The 23042-nt window shown below is 42.8% G+C and overlaps 1 protein-coding gene across 1 annotated transcript; it reads right to left on the reverse strand.

Annotated features, from left to right (window-relative positions):
* Positions 1-3828: 3828 nt before the first annotated feature.
* LOC146195915 (uncharacterized) lies at positions 3829-13227 on the reverse strand. The gene is made up of 4 exons (XM_084596878.1): positions 13106-13227; positions 10977-11105; positions 4347-4454; positions 3829-3930 (listed from the first exon to the last, which is right to left on the reverse strand). The coding sequence occupies exons 1-4, from the start codon at positions 13211-13213 to the stop codon at positions 3829-3831; spliced, it is 447 nt and encodes a 148-aa protein (XP_084453004.1). The 5' UTR covers positions 13214-13227.
* Between the last annotated feature and the right edge of the window lie 9815 nt (positions 13228-23042).

The raw sequence follows: 23042 nt of genomic DNA on the forward strand, positions 1-23042 counted from the left end.
CTCCTATAGCTTCATCGTAGTTCCTTTTCCGGTATCCACTCCCGTGGTACGGCTAGGCCTCCCAATGCAAGCGCGAAAAAAGCGGCACTCTTCCGACCGTAACAAAAACTCGGCGTAAGATGAAATTAAGCATCGCGAGAAATGCGCCCATGCTTTTTTTCAAAAAATGAAATGTCACTACTACCCTTTTTTTTATTTCAGTTTGGGCTCACGAGATTGGTTATGGAGTAATTTAAAATTTTACATTCATGTTCTCAGTAGAGATCTCCTGCATAAGATTTCAACACTAGAACAAACTCCTGTGTAGTATTGTTTATATTTGTTATCCAGTTCTCCTGATTATGTATTTTTCGTTCAATATGATGAATGAAAAGCATAAGTTATTCTATGCGAGTAAAAACCTCGAACTTTTCGAGACCACGACTATAATTATTCTCTTTAAGTAGCTTTATTATGTTTTTTTTTTGTTGGTTGCTGCTTTAGAACTGCCATCTAAAAATGCTTTTCAGGCCACAAAAATGTAAAAAGCAGTGACTAAAGTCTTTATATCTGTGATCTGCCTGAGCTGCTTTTGGACGTTAAACCACACAAATCAAACCAAACCAAATATGTAAAAAAAAAACAAAAAAAAAAACGTTGCTTGCTTTCCATTATAGTTTCTGAAAACAAGGACCATAAAGCTTGAACTTGTTTCCAAAAACAAGCACATAAAGCCTCCGAAAGCTTTTGTAGTTGACGTGACCGCTATAAAGAGAGAAATATTTTTTTTTCGCGAACACGAAGTGTAATATCCCTTATGAAATCGGAAGTTCTCTGTCAGAAGATGTATTTTACAAATACCACTCATGTTATGCATACTAATTGTCGTAGGCTCCAGCAACTTGACACAAAATGACCGTGTTAATATAAGAAGTTTGCCTAGAAGGATGCATTAGCGCCATAATCGGGTAACCAACAAGATTGTACCACAAATAGAGGAAGCCACAAATTGTTTATTCAAAAAAAAAAAAGTAGAAAGCTGAGAGCGTAGTTACAACCGTGTAGCACGACTATTCGAGCATTATCTGTGGTGTGGCATCAGGGTACTTTTTCCAAGACCTGCTTTATTTCTTTTTTTTTTCTCGAACATTCAGACAGCCGGAGGTGAACAGCCCAGTTCACGTGAACGTCTTTCAAAATATTGCTTACAGCACTGACAGCTGTCCCCTACATCTGTTTAGATGCGATAGTTAGAGCGTAAAACTTGAACCGCGATGCGGTACGAACCACCTTGAGAGACTGATGTGTTCGAAACTGAGATTGTGACCACAAGGGCGTATAGAGGTTTGCGCAACCTCTCATTCCAAGCGCACAGAAAAAGCGGGCCCGGGACACTTCCCTGGGGCACACCAGAAGTGACATCTAACAAGCACGAAGAAAACTTCCTAACGGTGACGTACTGTTTCCTATCACTAAGATAGGCTTTGCTCCAGTGAACAGTACTTGAAGGAAGGCCAGTATGTTCCAGATTAAACAACTGTTTTGCATGTGGAATCCAGTCAAACACCCCGAAGAAGTCAAGGAATAGCATATCTAATTGACCGTTCCCTTCTAACACACATCCAAGTTCACGCAGAGTCGAAAGCAGTTGCCAGTCGACAAACCGTTTCGAAATCCGTGTTGGAATTCCGATAATACCTAGTTGTCCTCTAGATGCTGTCGAATATATGATGCTATAACATGTTCGAGCATTTTACAGCTCATGTGATCGAGATTAGTCGATTGCTCGAAACAGATAACGGTCCGCCTTTTTTATAAATTAGAACAACACGTGTCTTGCGCCACTCTGCTGGTACTACGCCTGAGTCAACGGATAACTGGAAAAGATTAGTAAAAACAAAATGGAACTATCTGTTTGACTTAACGCTTAAGGAAAGCATTTGCTACTTCAACCGACACTGGTGACGTAATGAGTTGCGTTTTGAAAGCTAATATTCGTAGCGTTCAGACCTTGACATAGCTCAGAGAATACGCGTTCAACGCGCTCTCCCAAGCATCAGTGGTTGTAGCGTCGCAAATATTTATTTTCTCGACGTGCTGATTTTCCCGTTGCAATTAGCGCCAACCTTTTGGACATCGCTTCTAATAAATTTGTTAAGAACATGGGAGAAGGAGCAACTTAATTGCTTCGCTTATTTTACGCAGCGCGCTATTTTTTAATTCGGCAAAAACTGGAGTTGATACCTTGGTTTGCTTCGCCAGCCTTCTAGTTTCGCGCTTAATATGAATAATTTCTGTGGTTATCCATGGGCTGCGACTTTGCTTACGAGTTAGTTTTGAGGGGATAAACTTATCGGCAAGCCTACAACATAGTAACAAACCTAGCGCCATCTACCCGAAAGAAATCTTTCCTAAAAGCGACAGTTTTAGCTGGTTTTGGTTGTTTAGATGGTGATGCAGACAAAAATAGTGTTAGCTTATAGACCGATATTACGTTTTGAACTTTTACAGAGACTCCCTGAAATGATTCAGCAATAAATGAAGAACCAGAACTAAGTTGCCGTGAGTATAGGTTCGTGCACCGTTCGGCATATGCTTAATGAGAAAATATCTAAAAGAGTATCACTCTGCAAGGAGGTTCCATAAGTGATTTGGTCCCAGTCCAGTGAAGGAATGTTAAAGTCCCCAGTTATACTTGTAAACCAAGCCACTGTGCCTGCAGATATGTATTTCATATGCCTTCTCCCACATCGCCCCCATCATGATCTTCTTTCTTCTCTCCTTCCCCAGTGCAGAGTAGCAGGTCAGATTTGAATTATTCCGGCCAACCTCTCCGCCTTTTCCTCTCAATAAATCGATCTATCTGTCTCTCCCCAGTTATAATAACGTTTTTAGATTGTAGCCTAAGAAGATTGTCGTATAGATTAAACATGAACATATCATGTGCCTTTGGGGTGCGGACAGCGCGTAGAAAGAATTAGGAAAGTTCTAAGTTTTAATAATATTCATTTTTACCATAGAGGTATATTGAGGGATAAGGTGGACACCAGGTAAGGCGCAAAGGACGAATTAGTTCTCTAGTTTACTAAATGCGTTAATGAACTTTCGAATTTTCATTTAGGGAATACCCTTTATTTGCGGAATTTGAGCTCGTCTTCCAGGTAGTCTAGGCACGAATGAATATTTCCCTAACAAAACTGCAGCAACCGTTACAAGGCCCACAACTGCGACCCTGATAGGCGGTTTCCTCCAAAAACCTAGCGCTAGCACCCGCGGCGTAGACAACTCGGCCGATGCGGGCTTTGAGGCTGGTCTATAAGCGCATTGACCGCACGCATTGGGCACCGACGCGGCGACTATCAACGAGGCCGCGGTCGAAACAAAATTGACAAAGAACCACCGTGCCCCCCCGCCTGGCTCCCAGGGGATGCCAGCAGAGTCACAAAATCTCCACATGGAGCGACCTACTGGCGCTGTGATGGTGTGGGAAACAGCCAATCAGGGTGACATATGTGGGCCCTGTAACACATGCTACAATTTTAAAAGAAAGTTTATTTTCGCGGTTATACTATTTGGATGACGAGCTACATACAATTCTGCAAGTACGACATACATCCTCAAAATGAAGATTTAAAAAGTAATTATTCTAATTAGTTAATTAGAGAACTAACTCAACCATTCTACTTCTTCCCTGGTGTCCGCTGTAGCCTCGAATATGGTTCCGGGGCTAAAATTATCTAAAGCCGCTTGCATTTGTCTTAAAATTTTGGACCTTCTAAAAAAAATCACCCACTGTTTATCATTATGCCGGGCCCCTGGATTCTCTATATATATGATTTGGCTGATTTTTCAAAAGTTGAAAAATGCGAAGAGAACAGTCGTGCCAGTGTGGAACTTTAGCTGAGTCGGTGCCAGCTTCCAGCACTCGAAATGAGGGACTTGAACTTTCCACTGCATCAGGGCATGAAGCGCATTTACAGATTTTCAGTGGATAAAAACTTTCCCCTCACCTAGTTCTGGCTTTCTCTGCAGCGATATGTTTGGAGAATTGGTAGTATAACACACTTTAAGTAGACCAAAAAGCGATGGCAACGACTCTCTTTTCTCGATTTTCTCGACATGGCTTAGAGCATTTAATGCTTATCTTCATTTATGACAAAATTGTCAACCCAGCAAAGTTCCCTTGACTACGAGTGAGTGCTCTAAATTCAGAACTAGCAGCACGGCACTGGCAGTGAAAGAAAACAGTTTTTTTTTTGCCAAGGTTACGTTGATCATGGCAAGGACAGAACGGAAAGCTGCCCATATTAGCTTATTTAAATTTCCTTCCTGTGTTAAGCTTCTATGCGCTGTACAAATATACTTACCAATATAAGCCCATCAAATCCGATCCTGTCTTGTAAAAGCCTACAGTTCTCTTCCCAGCTCTTCTCAGCGTCAGGGTTCGTAAAATCGATAACGCTGAGATTCCGAGACTGCAAAGAAGAACACGATTACTGTACTGGCGCAAAAACAGGCGAGAGCGCATCAACCCAAGATTGCATAATAACAATGAGATTTATTCATCCAAAATGCTAAGCTTTAAGCTAACCCACGATATTATTATTATGTTCACATGTTGCAGTCCTTTCGTATGGCCTATAGCAGGAGTAGGCAGGAATAGTACAAACGGTATAGAGCGCCAGCAACGTACAATGCAGGACTACTAAAGAAAAATAATAAAAAAAAACAACAAATAAATACCACACGCAAACACGCTCGAAAAACCGTCCACGCACACAGACAGTCGTACAGTACGCTAATAAGTTTTAATCCGGTCCAGAAGTTCTTACAGCGAAAGATACCGGGTGCGGCCAGAAAGCAAGTTCAAATTAGATAATGTTAGGAGGGAAAAAAACTAAACCTAAATAAGTTTTTGCCGTGCGCAGAAAGCTCTAATGTTTAGTGGGTCGTGACATCTTGATGATTTTGGTCAGGCGAAGGTTAGGTAAGTTATGCGAGAGACAGCAAGGAAAAGTATTAATGGAATGGAAAACCTTTAAGGAATCAGCACGATGATCGATGTTCGGAAAGAGGAGGTAAATTTACTGATAAAAGTGCGGAAGAGGGAAAAAAAATGAACGAACTGCTTGCCTCTGCACAGCCTCAAGTCTCCTAATTTGGGTTGCGGAGTTCGGGCTCCAGACCAAGGAGGCATATTCAAGAAAAGGGTGGACTACGAGTTTATACATGAAAAGTTTTGTTTCTTTCGGGGCTTCAGAAAACGTACGGCGTAGATAACCAAGTATTTTCAAAGTTTGCCCGTAAATTGAGTGAATGTGTTCAGACCACAGCATGTTATTCGTAAAAGTTTTTCCAATATAATAGCTTAGTGATGACGAGTTTAACGAGTAACTAAATACTAAGGACACTTTTTATTTGTGAAAGTGAGGACAACAGATCGCTAGAAGTTTAAACTCGTCTGCCACACGTCGCACTAAGCACAGAACCTTGAAAAGGAATCAGTACGGTCGTGACGATTGTTAATAGAGCAATACAAGACGCAATCGCCGGCGTGAAGGCTTATCTTAGATATGGTTTGCAGGGAAGGTCATTTATGTAAAGTAAAAAGGTTAAAGGGCCGATACCAGAGTCTTGGATAACACCAGAAATTACTTGATTGCAGAGGATTCGGCGTTGTTGAAGGAAACGAACTACGAACGTTGTGTGAAAAAGCTGGCAATCCAGTGAACTAGACGAGCGTTATTTATAATCGTTATAATCGATTCTAGCTTTTTAGAAGTTTACAGTGAGGTACTGGGTCGAATTCTTTAGCCAGATCTATAAATTTGGCATCAACTTAGCCCCAGAGATATAGGCGTTGAGATATGTAGCGCGTGAAATCTCTCAATTGTGTTATTGCGCTAAACTCTTGTCTAAAACTATATTTGGCAATGGATATTATGTTATTATATTCCAACAATTCCATTATGTGCTTAGTTATAATGTGCTCCGAGAGTTTACAAGACTATCGTGTTATTGAGATAGGCCTGTAATTACACAATTTATGCTTAAACCGACCAATCCCCTGTGACCACCGAAATGAAGGACTTGAGTGTTTTGCATCTCTCATGCTTTATATCATATTAATTATTCACTACTTTGCAAACAGTCTCGTACAACAAAATAGCTATTTACGGTCGTCTGAGTGTCTTGTTCCTTTGTAACACCTAATTAGCCTCAGCCAATTATTTTCTCACTAAATTATCATCACCCTCATACTCTTCAAAGCACACTGTGAACGAATGAGGTACTAGACGTTTCTACTGCTTCCTCCTATAAAAAGCTTCACTTTCCATAAATTTGCTTCATACATCATCACTTAACGCAGAACAAAACCGTGTAGCCCATTTCTCTATCTCACTGAAAACGTTTTCCTCTATATGGACGAAATAAAATCAAACAACCTATACAGATTTCATACATAGTTTTATTTTGCCGTGAATATCTCCTTCCTCTGTAGTGATGGGTAAAACAAAGAATACACAAAATACCCCATAACATCGAAAATAGACCAGAGTTGTTTAAAGACTCAACTATTACTCTCAACAAACAAACGGTCCAACTTGTGCTACCACAGTTGCAACTCGCCCCGCCGGGGTGGTGCAGTGGTAAGACGCCCGACTACTGTCCGGAATACCTGAGCTCGAACCCGATCTCGGCGGCTGCGTTTCGATGGAGGCGAAACAAAGAGGCATCCGTGTGGTGTGCGATGTCAGCGCACGTCAAAGATTCCCATGTGGTCGAAATTTCCGGAGTCCTCCACTACGGCGTCTCTCATAGCCTCAGTCGCTTTGGGACGTTAAACCCCCCAAACCAAACCAAACAGTTGCAACTCGACATATTGATTGCCTGTGACGATTCAACATCCGCCGGCCACGTGGGAGTCAGCCGCACCCTCGTGAGTATTAGACAAAATTACTATTGGCGCACGTTGCTCCCATCGATAAAAGCCTACTTAGAACATGCCGTCAAAGTCGGCATGGATCTCCTTGGAGCTTTCCCGAAGGCTTCTTCTGGCAAGCGCTGATAGTCACTGCGACCACCTCCTTGACTAGGTACGCTAATACAGCGTTCCTTGGGAAAGCACTGCCGATGAAATCGTGCAATATTTTTCCACAGCTCTGTTGTGCATCATGGAACCCCCGGCCTTATTATTACTGAATACGTGACAGCTTTCACATCATGCTTACCCTAGTCTGTCATGACTCACAAAAAAGCCATTGACGTGCGACAGGCGCATTAACGCAGATGATCGAGTTGCAAAAGACTGAATCAAACACTGGCCAAAGTTCTTTTTATGGATGTTGATGTTAAGCAATTGTTCCTTAGCACCGTTATGCCTCAAATCCGCCCTTATATATTGCCTCTTCTATATTGATATGCAATCAACCAACCTATACTGATTTCATATATCATTTCGTTTTTACGTGAATATTTCGATCTCCAGTAATGATATATTAGGCAACTAATGTACAAAAAATACCCAAAAATATCGTTAATTGACTCGAGGTGTCTAAAGACTGAACTATTACTCTCAACAAACAAACGGAGCTATTTGTGCTACTGAAGAGACGACCCGAGTGGTCTCCTTTCACTTTTTATCCGGTCGATTATCTTCGATCGACTTCGGCAATTCCTTGGAGATCATGCAGCTAGTTGACCTTACTAAGGCCCTGAACTGATCTCGACGCCTTCATTCACAGTGGTAAAGAACGGCGGCAACTGGCACGCCTACGCATGTGCCATCAAGGGAAAGCTGACGTTGCTAGATATAGCCTATGCCTGGTCGACCACCGATTAGTCAGTTATGTACCAAGCAACTTCGCTTGGGTTTGGAGACCTGTCTGTCGCCGCTGATTTTCGACAAGTTGCTGCGCAAACATTTCCGCCTTTAAAAAATGGCGCAGTGCAGAACTGGTGTGGCGTACATAGGCTCCTATCGCAGCACAGTCGCACAGACTCCTAGCCACTCACGTCGTTCAAATGAAGTCGCATCACCATCGAACGAATGACGTATCTTGTTTTAACCACTCCTCAATTCTCGGCGATAATTTACGTCCGCCCTTTTGCTACTTTTCCACCCTAGTTAAATTAATTGGTATCCCGTCGATGCTACAAATGAGAGGAGCAGTGATCAAAGCATTAATCAACCAAAAGCAAGTCGATCATTGACAGACGTAAATATCTATCCTGCTAACGCGCTCTAACTTTTTGGTACCAGCTAGAATTTACCGATTCAGCCTCTGGCTTCCGTTTTCACCTGCACTTTACAATATTCGTTTACAAAATATTTTAATTAAACCAACCACATGTAAACATATAAATCTTGAACACTGAAGGCCCCAACGAATGAAACGAGGTAAGAATATATGTCCAAACTTCATAGGTTGAGTACGCGAGTAAAAAGACAAGTTTGTCACTGAGTGTTGTGCCGAGCAATACTCAGTTTGGATGGCCACAAGCGAGAAACTAAAGCAGTCTTGAAGTGTAAAACAACTCACATTGCCAGTTTCCTCAGCGCCATTCCATATCAATGGAAGCTTCGTTCCCGCATCTGCGAGAGCGATAGGGTCCTGAAAAAAAAAATGGCGAAAAGAGCTATTGCGGGAGCTAACACGTCGGCAACAATTAGGTAATATACAGCCTTACGGACCTCTGTTGAAGGTGTAATTGACCCGCCGTGTCGAAGAAAGGCATATTGCGCCATTGTATATGAATGCCTTATAGGAAACAATGTTTCTTGAAGAAAGCTTTAGTACCAGCTGTCAGAAGGCGCCACTTTTACTAAGTTCAGAGTCTTTGGTAGCAGTAGCCATGACAGATATCTAAAGTCAGCTTGCGATACTACGTATTCGCATCCTTGCTGCTCCAATATACCAACTGCGCCGGTATTTTCGGGAGCAAGAAGTTGGTCTCCACAGCAGCCTCGGCTGTAGGTTGTAGGCTTAGCGATCGTACTTAATGAGATGGAAAAGTGTGCCTACTAAGCTGCAGAACTCCTGCAACATAGTGCGCCCACGCTTCGACCTCTCGCCCTCAATTGCGGCTTCAGTGGTCCCTATTCAGAAGCCGGACTTCCTTTTTTAGCCCGAATTGTCTTGACACCCCCAGATTTTCCAACCAGCGGGATTCATCTGCACTAGAACAGACATTTTTTCAATCTCCTCGGATTGCACTGGAATTTTCACTTTAAAATTTACACGGTTTCCTTGTTATTTATGCCAAATTTCGCAGCTGTTTGAAGCTTTTTTTGCAGAGCAAAAATAATTTTAAAGGGAAAGATTTCTAAGGGAAACCTTTAATACATGACCACATCGTATGCAAGGCCGCCTATATTTGCTCTGCGCATGCTGCAGACCAAAATCCGGAGTTGCCCTATCGTCATGTCAGAGAAATAGGGAATCACCGCTTCCAGTTTAGTTAATCAACACACTCACAATAGGATTTGGAGACTGAAAAATCAGATTTGATTGTAAAATCAAAATGCTAAAAACAAATCAGAGCTTCCCTTTAAAAACACTGTTATTAAGTAGTGAAAGTGTATTCACTCGGGACGGCTCTACAACATGACTATCAAGCATCAGCACCCTGGATTGAACGTTCGCAATAGAAACAAGACTGCAATTACTGTAGAAGGAAGTTCATTAAGTACATCCCATAGGTTGGTGCCCATTAAGAGCGGATAACCCTAGTAGAAGCAGAAAAACGCGTAAGGAAGAGCAGGAGGGCTACCTAACACGAAGGGTGCTTCTGAAAGAATGGAGGAATATGTCCAGGCTCCCTCTGAAGCAGCTTTATCTCGAAGCGGATGCGGTTTTACGTCCTCGAAGCTGCACACTGTAAAGACGGGCTAGTGGACGGCGGTGCGGGGTAGCGGTACTCGATATATAACGAGATAAGAACCTCCCAAAGCTGCGCTCCGAATTCGTGTGACCGAACACCGCGAACCTATAGTGCCTTGTTTCCTCTAGTTGGATAGCTTTCTTTATCCTAAATATATATATACTGGTTCACAAGCCTGTCTTTATTAACCTTTCTCCGTGCTGTTCTTTCATGGAATTTACTCTATATGAGTGCGAATATTTGCTCCCTAAGCCTGATCATATGATCGGAGGCAGCGCGTTTCACTCCCGCCGTTACGATTTGCTGATTTCATCATTCGTAAGTCACGATGTCGACAGGGAAGAAAGTGATTCAAATGTGCAAATGAAATTGATGTAGCCCACAGATCGCAGAAAAACAAACAACAGATGTATCAAGAAACAGTGCTTAACGCCCCTGAATATTGCGCGTCGTAGACCTATCCCTCTATACGCTCGAATGCGTTCGGGACGCAGCCATCCTGAAATGACTCTTCTTACAGCGAATTTTAGGTTTTAATTCCCTTCGACGATTATAAAGCTAATAATTTCACGAAGTGTTTTAAACACAAAGTGGATAACGCTTAATAAAATAAGATTATTTTCGTGGAATTTAAAAGCTTCAATAATGTTTAGTCAAGTGATCGCCTTCGAGCAAAAAGCCAGCGACATTAGAAAAAGCAAAAGAATGAATATTGTATTTCTCTGCCTACATTTTTCGTGGAAAAAGAACTGAAAAGTTCTTTTTAACCAAGACCTTCATGTTTAATTTTACGCTCCAGCGCAACGGAAAAACGTGCTTTGGTTTTACTTTATTATTTCAAAATGCGGTTAGCTCCCTAAAAGCAAACTACACAGTGTATCTTTCAGAAACGAAGAAAGCTCAAAATTGATTTAATCCCTATCCGCTCATTGCTTGGTAGATTAAAATAGGCATGTGAATTTCGATCAGCCCTCGGGCTTTCCACAACCAATCAAACAGCAGTGACGGAAAATGACTCGACGTAGGCTTGTGTACCCAAAACACTGTCAACGTGCTGCTGTACGCCAACCCCAAAGCTTGAATTTTATAAATAATAGAAAAATCATACTCACGGCTCTCAGCAGAAACTTGATGCTAAAATTTTTCATTTCCTTTTGTAACTTCCGAATTTCTGTGACGACATCGACATCATTAACATCCATCCGTCCATTCGTGAAGCCTTCGTTGAGGTGCAAAGCTGCCTTGAAGAAAAGGAACAGAAGAAAAAAATGAATGCTGTGTGGCCGCCCAATCATAAACAGCAATTTCAAAGAGGCAGAGAGGAGGAGCGCTGTATACAATTTAACCATGATCTTACCGAGTGTTAGCGTAATGCAATCCTACAACTAGCATTTCATGTGCGTCGAAGCCACGGCAGAACGCTCGATAGTAAGGAAACAGCTGTGGTGACAAATAATCTTCACAACAGGATTTTAAAAACTCCCTAGAAAATCTTAGGCTTGACATTTGCGGTAAAATAAAGCAAGAACAACAACTTCAAATATAATGTTTCTCAAATTACAGCAAGAGGAAGTTTTTTTGTGTTTCTTTTGTACTGTGGTCTCCTTTGATAATTTAATATTTCCAACTTTTTCCTAAAGACATAAAGCAAGGTTAGCATCTGTTTTAAGACACGACTGAACGCCTGAACTGAACTGAACTGAATAAGTAACAACGGATACATTGAATATTGTGTGCATATTTATATTTTGGACGAAACATAAGTTCCAAATATGCACCAAAGTGAAGACGTAAGTAAGAGGTTGTTAGATATGCTGCCTTAGAATCTGTAATAAGACTTTCATAAATAAAGCGCCACTCAAGAGTAATAGGCAAAGCGCCTTTGCATACCGCCGTCATATGTCTAGTAACTCAGCTGAAAGGACGCTGTCTGCCTATATGCATCCATCGTCTTTGTGGAAAAGGATACGGATACCTCCAGGAATATGGAGAAAGTTTCTTTTCTTACCAATTTACGTAAGACCTGTCATTTGTTTTGTACAAGGAAGGCTATGGGATCTAAAGTTCCAGAATTTCACTGACGGTACTATTCACGCGAAAAGGCAACTGCACTAACGGTCGCACTGAGAACGAATAATGAGCAACGATGAGAAAGAGGAGGACATCAAAAAGTTGTCCGTCCCAGCATGGAGGGAAGAAAATTACACTAAGGCTAGCTCAAATCTGGAGACGAAACTTTCGCAATTGCGAGGCCCACTAGCAAATCTACAAGTAAAAAAAAAAACGGAATTACATCGGGAGTCTCTAAAGATGCTGTCCCAGCTACCACCACCGAGTGTACTGAGTGTCACGTAGAGGGTACGTCATTCTTAACACGGAAGATGCATTGGCCCTACCAATCCCTTCGGCCATCAAATAAAGCTCCAGTCATTTCAGTAGCCACTGTTTCGGTGTAGTCATTCGGTATGCACTTAAATCTAAAGCAGAATAATATAAAATGTCCGATGCCGCTGAAGGCGTTAAATTTGCTGAGGTGGCAACTTCTCATTTTCTCTCGCTCCGGCCTTTTCAGATATCCCTGCGGCTCGCAGGAGTGGTTCCAGATGATATTATGCACTGACCTAAATATCGTATTGCAAGCGGAGTTTACTAATCCCACTCCAATCTTCTCATGTGATTTTTAAAGCATCGACACATCTCTCGAAGCCATGAATTCGTCGCTCTATGGTTAATTCTATGGACAGCCCCAAACGCCGCTACCATTTTCTTGGGAGAGCACCATTTTCTCCCCGCTAACCAAAGCAGTCCTTACAATACGTTTGTCTCTTGAAACGAAATGATGGCACCCGCTGATGGCAATACCACCCTTCTAATCCAACCTTCATCACTTAAAAGGCACATTCTCTAGCTAGCGTTGGCCAAAAATCTCAGCTAGGTTGTCTTGCATCTCTTTACTAAGGAGTCTTGCAATTACCCGAAATCATCCTTGCACACACAGCAAACCTAGTTATCTCGATCGGTAAAATTAATCGATACTAGATTCATCACCAAAGTCACTCTCCACTCACAGCAGCATGGCGTCTGGGAAGCCGCCCTCACGCCCCCGCAGCAGCAAACCCTATTTCACTTTTTTCTAAAAGCAATGGCCCCAACATCAGGATGCTAACATATATCGAAACGTGCTGCGGCATCATGGTTTGATCGGGGCGAAAATATCTGTACATGCAGCGTGCCCACTCACCACTTCAATGCCTGCAGCTCGGAGCTCTTCCAACAGTGACCCCACGCGGTGAAGGGGCACATCGGTGGGCAGGCTCACGTGCTGGCCAAATGCCCACAGTGGAGGCATGGCCGGTCTTCCGACTAGCTGAAACAGGCCGACCATTACGCACAACGTGGCTTGCAAGTAACACAAGCAATAAAAAAGAAAATAGTTCACAGCTTTTCCGCCCAGCCAAGAGGCTCTTAGGTGACAAGCTCACGCACTTAAGTTAGTACGAAGAATGGCCCTTTTAAGGCAAAAGCCTTTAATGGCTCATACTGTCGTTCGCAGAAGGTGTCACACTTTGCGGCCACCCTAGGTCAAGTGATGCCACCCAAGATGACGGCCACCATAGACCACGATGGGTCAGCCTGGGCCCACGCCACCCAAAGGGAGACGTATTAAGGCGTAAGCCTTAAGGCCTATTAAGGCATATTACACTTTCGTTGCGTGGAAGGCGGTAGTTGGCAGCTGAAATGGTCGAGCACTAACTGGGCGTTGGGCTTCCTGACATTACATTTGGCAGAAGCTGCCAACTCGGGCCTCTCCTTTTATAAGGAAGGGGGATATATCACAATCCGCCTGCCAATACCCTTGCATTCACGTTATCCCTAGACCAGGCAGGCACGTCCATATGGCTCGATTAAAGCAGGCTTTATATGTTGGCTGGTAGCTCACGCTATCGCGTCATACCGATCCAGGCGTCCGTGCGGCGCTTTTCGTTTGGTGCTTCCTCGAACGCCGCACCACACAGCCCACAGAAGCAGATGCAGTAAAACCAGGAATCGGCGAAGTTTCAAACAAAGGCTTTCGCCTTATCGCACTTTAGTGGCTCAAATTGCCACACAAATGTTTTTACTATCCGGGCCAGTCACAAAATCTCGTTCCTCCATAAATCTAAACAATGAGAGAGAGTTTTAGGAAAACTAATATCGAGAAAATCACGCACCATTCGACAAATTTTCAATAGTCCGTCAGGTGACAAGGTGTGCCTTCATCTTTTGCGTATCACATATTGCGTTTTTTCTGGGTCATCATGTTATTCACAGACCGCAAGCAAGCATTTGGAATAGGATTCTCCCTAATAAATAACCGAGTGAAAATCTCACGCATCATTGCACTCTTTCTTTCACCTGTCATGAAACAATGTGTATTTTCGTTCCTTTACTACATAATACGTTACCTTATAATCATTTTGTCACTATCTTTGACACTTCAGTAAATTCCCTTTTGAGAGAGATATTGAGCCGTCCGTCTTTTTCTTTTTTCGTGCACACATATGCGAAAGAGGATGCTGGCATCCTAAGCGAGTACTGCGTAATTTTCCCAGTGGTTTTCAGCAAAATCAACTCTGTGAACGCGACTGGCTAAGCATAAGGGATGAAAAATACATTTCCCTCAAAAAATCGAACTTTCCCTTTAACAATGTGCAACTTAGCGCAAACCCAATTCTCTATAAAGGCAGCATGTATACCAAGACTTTTCCTCTTTTTGCCTTTTTCGGGGCTGGGCGAAAGTAGTTAGCAGAAATACACTTTATTGCCTAAGCGGCATTAGCACAAGCACGAAAGCATTGCTATGATTGGTCCTTCCAGAAGTGAATGTGGCAAGCACAGTTGCTTTTCTTTATGGGTTCATATTTAGCCTGCAGTACAATTACATTTTTTGTTCTTTGCTATACCCCCTGCTCGGAGCGGGCAGAAGTGGGCAGTTTATTCGTGGCAAAAGTACAAGACCGAGAGAGAAATAGTAGAATAGAAAGGCCGGAAAGTTAACTAGGCGATTGCCAGTAGACTACCCTACACGTGGGAAGAAAAAAAAAAGAGAAAAAAAAAGGAAAGAAACTGCCAAGGTAAGGAGTACACAACGTGTCCAGAGGTCTATAGTTAAATGGGGTAGAGAGCGTAGACTTAAAGTGTGAAACTCAAACCCGAGCCGTTTAAAAACTTAAGAAGCTCCTTCACTGCTTTTCTTTCTGATGAAGATGCCATCCAAGGGCCCAGAGTCTTAGCTTCAGTACAAGAACACAATGTACAAGAATACACGGACAAGCATACATGATAATATCATGCCTACACGCGAGGCACTCACATGATCATTGGCGCCACAGCGGCCGCTTGGCGCAAACACAACACGAAGGATCGCATGATGGCATGGCACGCACAATACAGCACACACTTCCTGCGTTGTAGCCGAAGCTCTCGGCTTACACCGTCGCATTCTTTTTTGTTTTTTCGGTATGAGCTAATTGTTCCCATTTAAGGCAGGCTAAAATAAAAACAATTTCAGTATGATGACTGTGGTTTCACTGCTAGTAGCTAATGTTGCGTGGTTAACGTACTTCTGACTAAATTTATTGGAGGTTCCCACTAATCCCCCGGTGGTGGTGCAGTGGTAAGAGCGCCCGACTTCTGTGACCAAGGATGCGGGATTGAATCCCGGCCGCGGCGGCCGCTTTTCGATGGAGGCGGAAAGTAAGGCCACCGTGTACTCTGCAAGTCCGCGCACTTTAAAAAATCCCCAGACGGTTAAATTTTTCAGAGCCCTCTACTGCGGAATCTCTCATAGTCTGAGCAGCTTTGGGACGTTAAACCCCATTAACCAAAGCCAGCGTCCTCACTAATAAATGATGAGGACGCATTAGCGGGAAATTTTCATGAACAGGTAGCAAACAGCGGCGCACATACCTGCGTGTACTGTCTAACAACGTCGTCTGGAGTGTCGCCAAGAAAAATGGTAAAGTCAAGAACTCCGCCAGTTGCTCTAAATGTGATCACCTTCTCAGGCTGTATGATGGCATCTGGAATATATTAAAACACATAACACTGAAGAAAGACTATGTGGTTTTTGTACAGCGCATGAGAAACAACTATTTGCATAGCCTAATTTTAAACGACTGCTACGTTTTTGAGCTCAGTTGAGGCTCATGACCATGGCGCTGTTCAGTTTTTATACGTGTAGTTGTCTTTTCACGTCAGATGTGGAAAACGGTAGGAAATATACATAACCCTGGTTACTACTTTTTTGTTCCCTCTTCCATTTTAAGTGCAGCTCAATGCAATAAAATGGTTGTTTCTATTCACAACAAGTAATTCCCTCCTGATCGCATGCAGACAGTGATGTTTCGTCTCTGTGATGGAGTTTCAAAATTCGTTTTCCATAAACTTTCGTTACATCTCAAATTACTTTCTTCACTGATTCACTTTATTTTCACTGTACCTTGAAGGGTCCAGTGCCCTCGTCATGTGCGCAAATTCGTCTTCCGGATCACCGACATTCAGCGCCGACATTTAAGCAGAATCAAAAATCGAAAAAAAAATAAAAGAAACTTATATATAAACAGTGCAACTAAGGTTGCTGTAATTTTATTCCTGTTTTAAAAATTTCCACGTAAGCATTCAGCTGTACTGTTCCTATTAGCCCACTAATTATTCCATTCTTTGCTTCTAATTTATTCTCGATGACTCCTCAGACTTCGACAACGTGGCTCGAAATGTGCGACCTCAATGCTAAATTAAATCCAAACAACATCAGTGTCATTTTAAGTGAATACAGCGAAACACTTTCTTGTGCTTACCCATCGGACTCGCGTTTCTTAAGAATACGCCGCTGGCTTTTCCGTCCTCCTCAATTGTCAGGTAAAACGGGTGCACACCGAAGTAGTCGCTCTTCAGTAATAGGGAGGGGACGACAGAGAGTAAAAGAAGCGCTGCTCTTTGAACACTGCATTCAAAAGCAATATAAATCTCATAGAAATATGCCGATGGCAGCTCGAGAAAAAAATCAATGTTTTCAACTTCACACATCTAGGGCCGCCTCTGTTAGTTCCGTTTTTGGGGGGAGGGGGAAGATGGGCAAGGGGGTCGCAATCGAACTTGGATGCACACAGAATCAGGGCTGGGCAAGATACTTCAAAAAGTATCTTCGATACCGACACTCGATAACTGGAAAAATTGTATTTCCAATACCGATACACGATGCCGAACAGAAATCGATTTCTGATACAGATACTCGATACTGTATCTTCGATACTTCGATACATCTCTGAAATCGCAATATGAAAAAGACGGTAATATTAGCGAACCTGGAAAATTTTACCATACTTTCTAGAACTTTCAGTGGTGCCTATATCACAGATTTTGTTTCAATGAAAGGGCTTAAACGAATCCGACAGCACGAATTTATTGAAGCTCCGCTGTCTGGGCAGCTGGCCTTCTCAGAACTTCAATTAAATTGAAGCCATGGTTGCAAAGCTTCCACAAGCAACCTAGCGAACAATTTCTTTAAGCTAGTGTTCTTCATACGAACCACCCTGTGAGCACATGGCTACATACAATTAAATCTGAAACTTCTTTTGCTGCTCTCCATTTTATATACTACACGTTACTTACCCAGTGGCCCTCTCCGTTTTACTTTGCTATAAGGCTATATGCTGCGTGCGCTTCGGGAACTGAGCAGGTATTTTGATATTAGTGCAATAGCAGACTTTTGATTCTCACATTCTAATTTAAAAGCTAGAGGATAACAAAAATAAGATGGCTGAATGTTTTTATTAGTTTCGAAATAGCCCCGCGATGTGGGCGTTCTGTAAGCGAGACAAATAAGAAAAGTCTCTATATAATTCGACGAGCACGCCGCACTGTTACATTTGATGAAGGGGCCCATTACCAGAAATGAGTGAAGCATAGCCGCGTCGACTCGAGGATCTTGAAGATAGTTAATAAAGTAAAGATTCATTAGCGTCTCTTGAGAGCTTAGTCTGGCGTAGATAAAAGAAAGAATTGTTTTTTTTTTAAGAGAGAGTGGCTAATATGACGTCAATCAATTCGTATATTTCGAAAACATTTAACAGTTTCTTCATTTATAAAACAAGGGTATCTTCACAACTTTTGTTCACGTTTCGCTGAAATGTTTTTGGCAACAAAATTCTTTGACCATGGATTTGTTATGTAAATGTATGCGCTGGAAAAGTGCAGTTATATATCGTTTACGTCGTGTATTTCTTAATTTTTAGGCGTAATAGTTCTTACAGAAAAAGCTTAGTGGAAGCCTCTTCCCGTCACAGTTACAAATAAAGGTGTTTGTTTCAAATCAAATGCAGTAAACTACAAGAACGGCGGTTAGCCGACTGCATCGTGGCCGACTGAGGCCTTAGACGCTCTTGTTCTAGGCGCTAAGCAAAGCCGACATGCGAAGCTCAAGGGTCTGGAGAGCTAGGGTCGCGCATAAGTTACTGCGTTCGTCAGCCCACTGAGCATGCTACTTGACAAGAATCACATGCCTCGGATAAGGATGCGGATTGCAAAGGGTGGGAGAGCAGCTAGGGATAAAGTGTGCGTGGTCCCAACTCAATGTTTGTCTTCTTTGGTGTTTCTTTGTCGATTTTATTCTTTTTTTCTGCGTGTCTGTTAACGGCTCAGCGGCTTCGTGGTACGCACTAGGTGCTCACATGTAAACAACCTCATGAGCGCCTACTTGCCATTGGCGCCTTCAGTGAACGGAGGCTTAGAAGGAAACTTCGAGCAGGAGGGAAATAAGGATGCACTGCGAGCAAAGATGCCTGCCGGCTTGTACTAGCGCCTGGCTGAGCGCCGTCAACAAAATGTCTGACACACACAGTGGGTTCAATATTTTGCGGAGTATCGCGTATCTTTAAAATACACGATACACCAAAATTTTTTTCCGATACCGATACTGCGATAATTTCATTTTCAGCGCTAGATACCTGATACCGATGCACAAAATATATCTAAAGATTGTATCGAGGATACATGTATGTTTGATACTGCCCATGACTCAACAGAATACTAGGTGCATGCTGGTGATTCCTACATCTTCATGTGCGCACCTGCGCAAGTCTCCATCAAATCTCATGCTGTCCTCTAATATTCACTTTACTCTCAAAACAATCATTAATTAGGCGTCTATCTAACACTCACCGGTGCGTGGTGGTTTCGCTTATTGAAAAAGGTTATGGTATTCCAGTTCAGGTCCTGACGCAATGTTTTCTTGTGCGATAAACCTCCGAGGCCGAAAATGTTGGACGTTGGTAATCGAGTTGACACCTGCAAAAACTGCTCGGACAGTAGTGTTCCTGGAAGCGTGGTGTCAAATCTGCAAGAAGGTTTGTCGTTTCATTAATACGAAAGCCGCCGCATCAAAATGTCATCAAAGTTTGCCACTCCATTTATAAACTATGCAGTTTTCCTGCAGACGAATTTGGTCCCCCTGTCCCACCTATTACTACTTAGTTGTTTCTTTTTTGAAAGGCTCATCAGACCAATTTTGCGAAGGATCAAGATAATCGTATAATTTATTTTTGCCAATCGTCTATTGAGTCGCTGTTGTAGAGAGTGACTGCATGACTGAATCTTTATTTATACTTTGGTCAGCTCAACACTTTGACCATTCTTTCAATAGTTCGTTTTTTTTTCCCACATATTTCTTCTTGGGAACCATGCACTGACGCAAGAAAAAACAAGCAAGCTAGGAGCCTTTCAACAAGCCAAACCCGCTTCACCAACTCGCCGCAAAGAGTGAAACTTTATTGCCAGTTAAGTACTCACATTACGGTGCCGTTTCCCTTCCGCCTGACGATGATGCCGAATGGCTTCCCAGGGTCGCTTTGAAGTACTTCGTACTGCGTATCCTCGCCACCAACGCTTGCAGATTTATGATCAGTTTTGTAGCTTTCCGATTTGTCTTCGTCGATTTCAGGCATAATCTGAGTTTTCAAAAATGGAGGCATTCCATTTTAGTGCTTCGAAAAAGTATTAGCTTCTTACAGCCGTGCTTAAATATGCATGAAAAACGTTCCAGGTATCACTTAGTGGTAAAGGATATAGGGGATACACAGAAAGGCCCGGCATCTAGGACAAACATGAATAACACGATCTGTCGGGCTAGTTGGTAACGATCCATATGTATCAGCAGCGCGAACACAATCAGAGGAAAAGAAGAATAAGAAGGACAGCGCTCTGTCCTTCTTATTCTTCTTTTCCTCTGATTGTGTTCGCGCTGCTGATACATATGGATCTAGGACAAACGCGCGAGCTACTACACGCCACCTTGTCGGGGGCTCCAAAAAAGACCTCAGTTGTGGCTGCGTGCTGTATACTGAAACAGTCGGAGCTCTCCCTCCCGCAAAGAAAAAAGCCTTTGTGCCACTGCGTAGGCAGCGAGGATGCAAGGATAAGTAGGGGATCTATGTAGAAACGTTAATACCGAAACTTTCACGCGACACGTTAGAACGTAAATGCGATCGGTAGCAGAAAAATTACAGTCAATAGTACGCACATTTCTTGCTTGTTGTTCGGCATCACGTCAACCGCTATTTCTGCCCCCTGCTGCTGTCGTGCGTCACTGTTTTATATATTCTAGTCGCTCGTAGTTTACATCTGCTCATTTTATTTTACTCATGTTGTATTTCATGCGCAACTTTACATGTGTACCTGTACACGCTTGCATGCTACGGCTGCATGGATTCGCATAACAAGTACCGAAAGCAGCCTGTTTCAGCGCCCTTGACGTAGTTGCCGTCTTAGAAAAATTAAATACTGGTGCGGAGTAGTCAACGAATGACGACACAGCATCTGGGTCGCGCTTCGCCTTGTTTGTGTACCTCTTCATTTCTTCTATAGCAAGTATTCCTGTGAGTTACACTTGCGACAGTAAGTGCCAAGTCAGCTGAATTCTATTTATGATTTGTGAATTGCATTATTGTATATTTTATGTAATAATGCTGTGCTGCCCCTCAAGAAAAACGTCCGAGCGAGTTCTGAATTCTGAGTGACTACGCACCTAATCTGCATATCTCTAAACCGATGTTCGTTCAATTGTAATGTAATCGGCTTCGTCTGTACTAAGTTCGCGCTTACGTGTTCGGGTCATTCTTCTCATCATCAGAGCAGCACAATATTATAATCGTGTCGCTAATGTTCCCTTCCATCGCTGCCACACCCTCATGTATTTGGTCCTCTGGTCTCCCATCAAGAGTTTCCGCGAGATCCTGTCCTCCACAGAAGATGAATAATTGTCGTCACACTGGAAGCAGACCCTTTACTTAATGTCACTACGCATAAGCATGTATGCTCGAACTATTTGAAAACAAATTATTATGTGCCTTGAGTGGCAAGTGGTGAAATGATGCTGAGCGGTGAAGTGGTATCCACAGTGTCTGCATTTGCAAGCGCAAAATTTTAATAGAAAGGCTCCGAGAGTACACATACAATTGCTTCCAGGAAAAGTGGAAAGGTGAAACCACGAGAAAAATAAAATTCAGCGCTACCGCAGATATGTATAACAAAAGCAAAGACCAAGACGAAGTGCAATTGAAAATGGGGCATGTTTCGAAGACGAGCAGCTCTCATCTCAAACAGAGCAGAGTTCACTTTCAAAAATGCAAGAACTGAGAGAGAAACAGGCCCAAGAAATTGAGCGATTCATTGCAGTACTTCTGAGGCCGAACCGTAGAAAGCACAGTCTGCAATTTGCGAGGAGAAGCTAAAATTGATAACCACGTTGTACAGTGCTAGCTCGGAGCAGAAAGATCGAAGACGGCTGCATTATGCTTGGACTTGAGGGATGAAATGAGGATCTCATGTTTACGCAGGGTTCCCCGTTTAGAGGCAATTTGTTAACACTGATTAAATATATCCACCCAGATCAGTTTCTCTTGCGTGCACGTTGACACAGAAGAAGCCTGTTAGCAATAGGCATTCCGCTGTAGCCTGCCGGACGGATAATTGTGCTCGCAAACCACCGCCATTGTTGCATCAGTCAGCTTGGAAAGTACAATTAGGTCTGCTGTCAGTTCCAGAATTGACGCTAAAATCCGCTGTTACACAATGAAGAGCACACACTCTTCCGAGGCGGTACATATTCAGCCTCGTAACACACAGCAACAGCAGCGAAAACAGAACTGCTCCTCGCACCAGTGCCTCCTTCAGACAGTGCCTACAGATTAAGGGGTCTGTCCCATACCGCCTGTTCCTCTCTTCTTACCTTTCGTCAATATGGCTAAAAAAAGGCATAAGCGTGGTGCCCCTTGCATCCACAGAGCCAAACTACCCTCCAGCAGACACATTTGTAGATATGTGCGCACTTCCCAAAGATAGCACTATTTTCAGCACTCATAAAATAATACCATTTTAATACCTACAAATGGGAATGCTAAAAAAAAAAGAAAACTTTTGAGGGTAAGCGTAAAGATTGGCGCCTCTAAACAGCCTCTCAGAGAAACAGACGGACAATCTCAATACTGTGGGGATGTGGGTGACGCTGCAGGCATCGTACTATGGGACACATGGCGGTTGCTACCAGTGTTGCCACAACACTTGGCGTTTTGAGTGTCCCCTAATGGGAAATGCCGCATTATCTGAAAAATAAAAATGCGATATCTGTAAACCTGATGTTGTCTAGGCTAATTACGAATGCATTTCGCAACACTTACCGTGCATTCGTGTCAAAACGCTGATCAGGAAACATGTCACAAGATTTAAGAGCATATGAACGCATATATTGGTGTAGGAAGGCTCGCAAGACTCTAAGGACGATGATTCTCCGCCGCAAATTCTCGCAATAGTATACTAAATGACCTTCCGGCTCTTTCTTCGGCTCACATTTCTAAACCACCTCATCGCGCGAAAGTGAAAAATTTCTGAATCAGTCAAAAGTATCACCTATCGTAACCGCTTATATTGCCCTATTTACTTGTCTCCATTAAAAAAAAAAACATTAACTTTTGACAAAGAATTCGGTACATCACTACAACAAGTGATAATTTCTACTGCTCTGATAGCCATGGGAGTGTAAGAGACATTCTCGCTCTTAAAGAGTGTCGCCGCCGAAGCGTACATGTCCTTTACTCGGGAAAGAAACTTCTGCCTGCCAATGAAAAGGCTTTCAAAACTCATAT

The sequence above is a fragment of the Amblyomma maculatum genome, chromosome 3 (genome assembly GCF_055883805.1).
Source record: "Amblyomma maculatum isolate TAMU_Amacu chromosome 3, ASM5588380v1, whole genome shotgun sequence".
Taxonomy (NCBI): domain Eukaryota; kingdom Metazoa; phylum Arthropoda; class Arachnida; order Ixodida; family Ixodidae; genus Amblyomma; species Amblyomma maculatum.

Excerpts from the sequence above, each read along its gene's own strand:
- LOC146195915 (XM_084596878.1), bottom strand. The coding sequence starts at position 13,213 with ATGCCTCCACTGTGGGCATTTGGCCAGCACGTGAGCCTGCCCACCGAT. Across the intron at positions 11,106-13,105 it reads GAGCTGCAGGCATTGAAGTG|GCAGCTTTGCACCTCAACGA; the intron begins GTGAGTGGGCAC and ends CTTTTCTTCAAG. Across the intron at positions 3,931-4,346 it reads GATTTGATGGGCTTATATTG|TGGAAAGTTCAAGTCCCTCA; the intron begins GTAAGTATATTT and ends GCCCTGATGCAG.